At 40.0% G+C, this 10,925-nt stretch overlaps 1 protein-coding gene across 4 annotated transcripts in view; it reads right to left on the reverse strand.

The window, feature by feature from the left end:
- The window catches only part of LOC139478379 (alpha-N-acetylglucosaminidase-like), a 33,980-nt gene extending 24,529 nt beyond the window's left edge, over positions 1-9,451 (reverse strand). For 2 of the 4 annotated variants that reach the window (XM_071260813.1, XM_071260815.1), the window contains exons 1-4: positions 3,216-3,280; positions 3,036-3,106; positions 2,094-2,255; positions 524-589 (exon numbers count right to left, since the gene is read on the reverse strand). In XM_071260813.1, the coding sequence (XP_071116914.1) occupies positions 524-589; positions 2,094-2,255; positions 3,036-3,106; positions 3,216-3,278 (362 nt within the window). In that variant the 5' untranslated portion in view covers positions 3,279-3,280. Of the gene's footprint in view, positions 1-523; positions 590-2,093; positions 2,256-3,035; positions 3,107-3,215; positions 3,281-3,443; positions 3,509-3,595; positions 3,744-4,787; positions 4,973-5,816; positions 5,975-6,850; positions 6,897-9,349 lie in introns of those variants that run through there. The other 2 variants (XM_071260816.1, XM_071260814.1) reach the window with 2 other exon arrangements.
- Positions 9,452-10,925: the final 1,474 nt, after the last annotated feature.

Consider the following 10,925-nt stretch of genomic DNA (forward strand, 5'->3'; position numbering starts at 1 on the left):
ACTTATCTAGCTATGTTTACATTGGTTGTACGGGATTAAAGCTTTGTGGAGAACTAGTGATACAGTCACTTTCATGTATAAAGGTATATTGTTCTGCCCCTCACTGTCGCAGTTGTAACAGCATCTTTATATAATTATGTAAAACAATATCCAAAAGGCAAAATCTTCCATAAATGTTTGTTTATAAAACAAGTGAAAAGTCTGGTCATGTGATATGCAAATTAGTCTCTGGCAGTGGTGTAATGTTGCCGGAGTCTGGAATCAACCCAAAGTATTCAGCCAATCAGGAGCTCTAACCCATTACTGCCCTTGTGTCAACCCGAAGTATTCAGCCAATCAGGAGCTCTAACCCATTACTGCCCTTGTGTCAAGCCAAAGTATTCAGCCAATCAGGAGCTCTAACCCATTCTGCCCTGGAGTCACCCTAAGTATTCAGCCAATCGGGAGCTCTGGACCTGGAGTCATTGTGGGTATCACCATCAGTACAACTGCCACCAGCACATACCAACATTTTATTACTTACTCTGAATAGTTTTGATGGAAGTTGGACCATCCACCAAGTCTCGTGACATTAGCTTGGGGGAACACCCTGAAAATATGTCACACTGAACTGAAGACATCCTCACTTTTCAATAAATCAGAGTAAAGTAGAACAAAAAGAAAGTAAGTCATGACTAAAATACTGTAATATACTCAGCCACAAACTGAGCATGTTCTTGTAAATTCTATTGTGACATTTTGAGGCTCATTACTTTCTAATTCTTTGAAGAATTAAAAGTTTATTCGAAAAGATGTGGATGACCCTGCCTGAGGCAAGATGGGCTGACTTTGAAACAATTGTTGTTTTTAAAATGAAAATATCAACACACTCAATTTTTCAATTCCAAATTCTGACTTCTTTGATAGGCATTTAGGAGTTGGAGTACTAAGTAAGGATAAGAAATTTATGGATGAACAACTTCTTTATTACAATTAAGAGCGATGTTTTGGTGCAGGTTCTAACACCTTGCTTGATAACGGTGTTAGAACCTACACCGAAACGTCGCTTTAATTGTAATCAAGAAGTTGTTCATCCATAAATTCTTATCCTTACTTAAATGTCTGACTATTCCCTTCCCCCATCAGAGATGTACAGTAGTTTGGAGTACATATTCATAATTGTTATTAGTTTTCATTTAAATTTCAGCATCACAGTTGTGCTCTGCTGCGAGCAATAAAACATGGTACATCCCCCCAACTCCAAAATGCTCAAAAATATTCAAACAGATAAATAACAATTAATCAAAATATATATAAATACTTATTCTTTTACTGAAGCCAAATTTCAATGTAACAACTAAAACACCAATGTCAGTCACATTTTACAATGGTTGCAGGGAGAGCGACACTCCAGCTGCTTCATGACTATACTTACTTGAGGGGACCCACCCACCTCATTATCATGAAAATGGCTGCCATAATTATGTGAGAGTAACCATCTACCTCATAAAAGCTGCCACATTAAAACTACACAATGGCTGAATCAATTATCACCTGGTACTGAGTGAGGGCTTATACCGCTATCAGTATGTTAACTACATCGTGTCATGTCAGCTAAATACTGGAGGAAAGTCCAGTGTGAAGCAAGTCATACACATTATCACTTTGGTGAAACTCGTGACAGACCATGGATCAAGCTTATGGCAAATTTAACTATCGACACTCCTGCCAAGATCACTGTATCCTTGTATCAAAGCACCTTGATGGTAAACATGAAAAGATTTGAAAAATATTTATGTTGACGCAAAGTTGACGGTACACATGCCTAGTAAATCCTGCATTTGACCGAAATCTGCACGGCAGTTTACGAACCTGACGTCGATTCTACTGATCTTGATTGGACTAAGCAAAGACTTGTTAGTCCAGCCAAAATGTAACTCCAGAATTCCAGCCAAGTTCAGCAAAGGTCGAAACTGTGGACTTTTATTGTCAGTTAACTCCCTTGCCTCGGGAAGATGGATCTGAACATGACTGAACATTCATACATGACAAACCAAGGATTCTTTGAGCAAATCTACTATGCTGAGCAGAGTTGGGACACCAACGCCACCTACCTTGTAATGGCAGCAGGAACATGCCCTGCAAACCCAGGCAGGACTGGAGTGATACCAAGCGACCTCATCCTGGTCACTATCTGGTGTTGGAGTATCAGCTGAGCATCCATCCAGGTTTGGGGCAATGGGCCTCCCCAACCATGTATATTACCCATTCTAGCCCTAGGAAATATAGAGTTTAACCACTTTCATTGTGACTTGAAGGTAGACAATTCCTATAAGGCACAAAATTAGATTTAGGGTTTCTTTTTTCAACAATGTGGTGGATTTACCTTTCATTACATCAATTCTTAAAATATTGTGCAAGAAGAGCGCTGAAGTGGTATTTGTCTGCTAAATACATTTTTTTAGCATCTAGAGAAGAAGTATTTTGTCTACACATTATGTTCAAAAAGAATTTTCTGTGAGCAAAAACTATTTTTATCACAAAGTCATCCACAATCACTGGTGCACTCAAGCTTATAGAAAAAGTTGTGTATAGTTATGTAATACAACTCCGAACGAGGACAATGTTTTTACCCTATAGCGTCATTGATAATGAGAGGAATCATTCAGGCCAGTTCTTGACTATCTTAGCACTGCGACATCTTTTGATATACTGAAAGGAATCTATTCCTAGAATAATCTGATATGACAACATACAGCTGACGACCAGGTTAGGAGTGCCCTTTCTCTTAATGTTCATCATTTCACAGTGGAGATATTAAAAGTCTATTGGGGAATTATTTTTCCAACATTTAAACTGCAAAGTTACCTTTTAAACATTAGTTCCAGCTGGATAAAATGAGCATTCTGAAGACATCACTTCTAAGAAAACCATACACAGATTTATCATATTACTTACAGGTGTGCTTTTGATGAATAGCCACTTATTAAGTACAGTGTATGAACTATGATTAAAAACATGATGCTAAAGTTCTGACTAGTCTAATCTTGTCTTACCATGCTAGAAAGGCTGCTCCACCAAAGTGTGACTCAAGGTCTTTATCAGTGAAGCCCATAGCCATGTACACCTGAAACAACAAGAGATGCATTCACTGAAACAGTACAAGAACCATTCACTTAAACAAAATCAGAATGAGAAGCTAGTAGATGTCCTGCAAGGCCAACCAGTCTACCTACCCTCTGGAAGATGGCCTCCTGTCCTGTGAAGGCCAATGGCAGGTCGATGCCCTGCAAGGCCATCCAGTCTACTTACCCTCTGGGAGATGGCCTCCTGTCCTGTGAATGCCAAGGGCAGGTTGATGCCCTGCAAGGCCATCCAGTCTACTTACCCTCTAGAAGATGGCCTCCTGTCCTGTAAAGGTCATTGGTAAGTTGATGCCCTACAAGGCCATCCAGTCTACTTACCCTCTGGAAGATGGCCTCCTGTCCTGTGAAGGCCAAGGGCAGGTTGATGCCCTGCAAGGCCATCCAGTCTACTTACCCTCTAAAAGATGGCCTCCTGTCCTGTGAAGGCCAAGGGCAGGTTGATGCCCTGCAAGGCCATCCAGTCTACTTACCCTCTGGAAGATGGCCTCCTGTCCTGTGAAGGCCAAGGGCAGGTTGATGCCCTGCATGGCCATCCAGTCTATCTCTCTCTCCCATCTGGCCCAATCCCACCAGGCAAAGGAGTAGCTGACAGTGCAGACGTTTTGGTAGTACCGAAACCTGTATTTGAAGCAGGATGTCAGACATACAGATGTCTCCTCAATCCCTGGAGGATTGGATGTTTTTAACTCTCCATGAATACTCGGACCTTGCAACGGCCACAGAATAGCCCATCAAAAATGATCTATGAAACTACAAAATCAATGCAGCTCATGCTTGTTTGGTTCAAGGTCTCTGAGCGAAAGTCTCTTTCATCAGAACATGGAGAGAGTGATTGATTGAAGTTTAATCCAATATTACAGCTAAGGCAAAATGTAAGTTATTAACCCTGGATCAGACTAAATTTAGGGTTTAGAACAATGTTGAAAGCAGGATCAATAATGTCAGGATGTACAACTGAAGCAAAACAGCTTTCTGCATAACTCAGCTTATAATAGGGGCGTAGGGTAGCCTAGAGGTTAAAGTGTTTGCTCATCGTGCCGAAGACCTAGGTTCAATTCCCCACATGGGAACAATGTGTGAAGCCCATTTCAGGTCCCCCAATGTGATGTTGCTAAAATCGGCGTAATACCATACTCACACAGCTCATAACAGTCCATATATTAACATTACAAGCTGAGAAAACTGTTATAAACGAGTTCAGGCTAGCAGTGTAGAGAATCAAACCAGTGCCATATAAATGATCAGCGATACATGAACCACAAGTAACCCAAATTACCACTGTTACTAGGAAAATACACAGATGTGCTCATCCTTAAAATCAAGAATGTTCAACCAAATTAAACTTTAACGCTGATCCTGAATGAATAGTTTCATAAATACTATTGATAGCTTTCATGGCACTCGAAACCGTGTGTGGCTTTGTTGCTATTGAAATGACGTCAATTTTTTTTAAAATTAACTACTGGTCAGAACTAGATATATTAATTATTTCTTATCCAATGGACCCTTTGTTCTCACCTAAAGACACTGAACAATGACAACTGTTTTGAAGGGTATATTTTAATATTTTTTTAGCACAAACCACAAGTTTTGAGAGAAAACAAAAAAATGAAGGAAAAATAGGTGGTAATTAATGTTGAAAGTTCTATTCTTGCTACTCACTGATCATTTGATGTGACCACTTTTCCAGGAGATGCAATAACTGGCAGTACTGTTGGCAGGGCGACCTGTTGTCCTGCCCAGGTGAACTGCCCCCCACAGTAGTACTTGAGGTAGTAGTAGAAGCCCATGGCGGCCGCCACACCACTGGTCCCCGTGATGGACAGCTTGGCGCCACTCGACACCAACTGTAAGAATTCAAGCTTAACATACAAGGAACCATCTGATTATGACAGAGGCTAGTTTACTACAACAATTTATAACATGTATACTTAACAGAAAATGTTAGGGATCCTGAATATTTTTTGGGATATTTTTCTGTAGTAACGACTGACCACACAATTTAATAAGTGAGTGAGTGATTGATTCTCTACCCGGATCTTCACGGGTTCTGGGTATGACGACATGCAATCAACCAAGTCACCAGGCCTGATCACTCAATCCTTTTAGTCACCTCTATGAGGAGTCCAGGTTGGTTGAGTCTAGTTCTAGTGAGTGAGCGAGTTGGGTTTAACGCCGCTTTTAACAGTATTCCAGTTATATCATGGCTTGTCAGCTTAGTATGGGAGGAAAGCCTGAAGTGATGCAGGTTTCAGACGTTTACCACTTCGGTGAAACCCACGCGCACGGGTATGGTGCTGACAAACCTAGAGAGTTAATCAGGGCGAACCGGGATTCGAACGCACAATCATAGGTTTCTGGCGTGTCCAAGGGACGCAACTCTGCACAATGAATCGTGGCGCCTTAGACTACTAGGACACCCGTGCCACCCAAATTAACATGAATACCCCACTCAGACACAGACTCCAAGCTGACCATGCAGTCCTTTAATAAGAATATCTCCCAGAATATTCATGATCCTTACTTTTCTTGTTCAGTATATATCTGAGAATAATACACAAAAGACATACATCATTACCCACATTTGTCAACCTCCTTAAAGAAAACATTAAATTTTCAATTGTAATAAAAGCAAGTTATCTGGAATAACATCAGACAAATGAGGTCTTCTGGTATGCTGGAGTTACCTACCTTGAATGTGTCCCTGTTCTTGGGTCCAATACTGGGGTCCACCGAGACCAGGAAATCCGAGGCCCTGACCCCGATGACCCGCTTGATGAGGTCGGCTGCAGCCGTTGACTGGACATCAGATGGCGTCTTGCTCCGTATATGATTCAGGGTAGAGAACTCTGAAGAACATTGAACAACTTTGTTTCACAGGAAAAAATTGGTCTTGATAAATACCGATAAAGTGAGTGAAAGAGTGAGTGTGATTATAAGCCGCTGTTAACAATTTCACGGCGGGGGACACCAGAAATGGGCTTCACATATTGTACCCATGTGGGGGATCGAACCCTGCCTTCGGCATGATGAGCACATTCTTTAACCTCTAGGCTACCCCACTGCCCCATATACTGCTGTAAATCAATGCAGGTGACACAACTTGATATAACTGAATACTGATGAATGCAGGTATTGGAGGTTTAAAGTGTTTTATAATATTTTATGATGCACAAGGCCATATTGTGATACGTATCACAATATGTTGTATAATTCTAAATTTTGAATTCAGCCGCAATTTGAAACACTAGGATATGAATTGAAGTTCATAAATGGAACAAAACAAGATGCTGGTACAATATGATAATTACTCATTCAATAAATATGCATGGATGTACACTCCGGGATATTGGGCAAGTGAAAAAATTAAACGCATGATAAAAATTGCTATTTAAAATCATCCAGTTTACTGAGCATTAAAAATCATATTCTGATACATATCGTGGAAAGAATGAACCTCAGTTTACTGATTTACTGGTAATACTGCACACCCTTATTAAAAACCACTCCAAATTCACAATTTAGTATGGAGGCATATGGGAAAAAAATTCACTGTGTTAACAGTTTTCATATAATAATATTTAATAGTAATTAACCTTTTAAAATATTTTACCAATGTATCGAATGAAACGTTGTCTATATACATGGCATGAACACATGGAGACAATGCCCTGCCAAAATGATGACACAACACTAGCAAGTAGAATAAGATTGGTGATATTTACCTCTCCCACAAGAAAGCTGAACACAGATGACACCCAAAATCAGGACCTGCAACAAAGGAGCACAAATATTAACTGATGATATTTAAAGAACATTATTATCAACAACTGGTTTGCCTGGTCCAAACGCAAATATTTACCAGCTGCCATGATTGCATTTGAATAATCTGAGCTAAGTCATTCTTATCCAGATGTCTGTTCAGAGACACTGTTGACCCAGTGGTGAATAACTTGTTTGTTTGTTTGTTAACACTCCAATATTCTAACTGTATGACCACAGTCTATAAATAAGTCTTATCAGACCAGTAACTGATATTATGAGCAACGTCCCAAGACATCTGGGTATGATGTTTGTTTGTTAACGACGCACTTAGCAATATTCCAGCAATATGATGGAGGTCTGTAAATAATCGAGTCTGGAACAGACAATTCAGTGATTAACATCATGAGCATCGATCCACAAAACTGGGATATGATGACATGCAACAACCAAGACAGCGAGGTTGACCACCCGATTTCGTTAGTCACCTCATATGACAAGCTTAGTCGCCTTTTACGGCATGCATGGGTTGCTGAAGACCTATTCTACACCGGATCTTCAGGGTTCAGGGCATGACGACATGCAATCAACCAAGTCACCAGGCCTGATCACTCAATCCACTTAGTCACCTCTATGAGGAGTCCAGGTTGGTTGAGTCCAGTTCTAGTGAGTGAGTTGGGTTAAATGCCACTTTTAACAGTGTGTCACTGTCAGCTTAATGTGGGAGGAAAGCCCGAAGTAATGCAGGGCTCAGATGTTTACCACCTTGGTGAAACCCATGAGCACGGGTATGGTGCTGACAAACCCAGAAACATAATCAGGGCGAACCAGGATTCGACCCACAATCATAGGTTTCTGGCTCGCCCAAGGGAAGCAACTCTGCACAACGAATCGTGGCGCCTTAGACGACTGGGCCACCCGTAGCCCCCTGAGCCTAGTCCTAACCAGGCATGTCCACTGGATCTACAGCTTAAGGTTTCAATCGTAAGGTTGACCTTCAGAGGCAGTTATATTGCATTTCATCTGATGTGCAAATTTGGGTTTAGAGCTTAATCTAGATAAAAAAAATAATAATTATATTCAGGAATGGTAGGGTAATCTCTCATACAGAAGAATGTATGTGGGAAAACTATTAAGTCTGTCACTTATTATGAGGCCGGGGTAGAATAGGTCTTCAGCAACCCATGCTTGCCGTAAAAGGCGACCATGCTTGTCGCGACTAACAGAATCGGGTGTCAGACTCGCTGACTTGGTTGATGCATGTCATCGTATACCAATTGCGTGGATCGATGCTCAATGTTTTCAATCACTGGATTGTCTGGTCCAGACTCGATTATTTACTGGAATAACTGGAATACATGGAATATTGATGAGTTAAACAACAAATAAACAAACAAAACAAAACTTATTATGAATATCTTAAGGCAATGTTTTCTTCTGTGTTAAACATGTTAAAGTTGTCTAAGGCTTGACGAAAATTGCTCTACAAGCAGGAAAGGCTGTTATACCCATTTGTCATATGTTCAAATAATACAAACATTTATCATTTAGGACAGCGTGTTAACAGGATGAAACACAGGAAACAGGATAGCCTCGATCACGGTAGATTCATGGTTTGAGTCTTTTGATGTTACTTTGATGCTTTTACATTCCTCCTGCGTACCATCATCTCAAAGACCCCAATCTGTCATAATCCTTTTGTTTATACTACTGGCTTTGCCTGTTAAGATGTTTCCCTTATACCACCCCTTTTGTGTACATCTTCATGTACTCAGCTGTATTAACATACCTCATACCTGCAGATATGCATTTTAACCATTTTAACCATTGATAACAGGTAGTGTTTGAACCTAGACTGAAGTGTCACTCCTAATTGTAATAAAGAAGTTGTTATCCATATATTTTATCCTTACTTATCAGTACTTTACTATTATCGTTCACGATAACTCCTTATTACTAAGCTATTGAATTGAAATATGATAAAAAACAATTCAATTATTGTCTGTGCTTTTCTATTATCGTTCACGATAACTGCCACTTCACCTATTTAATATCAGATTACAACTGACATGGGAGTGAAGTTCCTGGCTTATCTACTCCTGATAATATATATATTAGATCTAATGCAAATCCTGTTTATAATCTTGAAGTTTAACAATCCAAACAAAGCGTATTAGTGGTGCTACGTACGTACGTATATATCGTGTTTAATGTGCATAAGGCAATCAGAACTGTCTGTTATGATCTTTATATGTATCGATCCTATCACGAGTTCTATAATCAGAAGGACAAAATCCTGAAATCAGCTGATCAGAGAGGTCGCTCTTCGCTTCGACTGGTAAATATGGCTACTGGTATTTGAGCAAATGGTTTGCATTTCAACATCCTTCAAAGTACCCTGTTGACATGCATCGAGCAAAACAAAACTGCAAACTCCTTTGTATCATCATTATTTAACTGACCTTCAAAGCTGTCATGTTTCTAGCTCTATGACATCGCCCGTTGGACTAAAATAAGGCACAATTCCACTGAGAGTGACAATGTTTTGGAGGTCGATCGCCGGTGCAAGATCACGTGAACGTAGTCATGTGATTTACAGTTCGGTCAAAGTTCAAACCGGATCGACTTCGGGTAATACCAGCTGTTGCCGCAAACATATATGATCATCTTGTGATTCAGTCGATTTGCAATTCTACCATGACTTAAGAAAATACTTGATTCTCATTGGTTAATTAAAGTCAATCAGAGGTATATAATCACACTATACAGGTCTCTGTTCGGTTTCAAATTAAATTTAGAGCTAGTATAATTCCATTCTACTACCTCTAATTTCAAAACACAGTAAGTTTATCACCTATCAAAGGGGAAGAGTCAAACTGGATGAAATACATCCATTTATCAGGCATTTTCATAAAAAAAACACTAAGGAAACAGGTTAAGGGCCATTAATACGGTATCTTGTAGTAAGTTTGAGTTTATTTCAATGTCCACATCTGTATGATAACCCGTCTTACATAACGATGGTTGGGTAGCCTAGTCTTTAAAGGGTTGCTTCCTCACGGCAATGGCCCCGGTCTGAATACTCACATGGTTGAAATGTGAAAATAAATTCTTAGAGTCATCCGCCCCGACGAGCTGGGATAGATATTAATCCTAAAAGCTGCGTAAAATCCAACACGCTCACTGAACAGAACTGTCTTTAGACACGTGGTTCGTGATACTCACCAGCAGTATATCGACATGGCGTAGTCCGTTACAACATCGCAATTTCAAAAGAAGACTGATTGGCTATAATTGTCTCCAGGAGGCAAAACGTTGTAGCTGCTGTATTACAAGTTGTGAAGTCTTCTGTTTTTCCTTATTAGGAGTCACAAGAAGAGAATGGATACTCAAAGTCCAAGAATACTCTACACAAGACACATACTGCACGGTACTGTACAATCCTGGTGTTTTTCGATCACATTTTTTTCTGGCGAGGCGCCATGTTTATTTTCTCACCGATCAACTCTTCATCAACAAGAGGCAGGTATTTTCAATAACAGTCGGCACTTTGAGTGTAGTATGATTTTGTTTGTTTGTTGTTTTACGCCACACTTGACAATTTTCCAGTTATATAAAGGCGGTCTGTAAATAATCGAGCCTGAACCTGACAATCCAGTGACTGACACCATGAGCATCGATCCATGCAACTGACATGCATCAACCCGGTCTGATCACCCAATCCCGTTAGTCGCCTCTCATACCACAAGCAAAGTTGCCTCTTACAACAATCAGAGCTCTAGATAAGCTTTTGGTGTTGTGTGTATTTTACCCATGCATTTTAAAATCATTGGGTATCAGTAATTCTATCTGGGTATTCAAATTTCTGTTACCCACTAGTTTTTACACATGTGGCTATTTAAGTTAAATATTTAAAAACACTATTCATCTAGTCCCTGCAAACTGGTGTGGTGTGGGTTCGAGAGCTTTATAGGACTAAAAAATACCACGATACTTCCACAAGAAAGTGTGATGGCAAATGATCGTGATGTAACTGTT

Source organism: Haliotis cracherodii, unplaced genomic scaffold (genome assembly GCF_022045235.1).
Source record: "Haliotis cracherodii isolate W230 unplaced genomic scaffold, xgHalCrac1.p SCAF_4, whole genome shotgun sequence".
NCBI lineage: Eukaryota > Metazoa > Mollusca > Gastropoda > Lepetellida > Haliotidae > Haliotis > Haliotis cracherodii.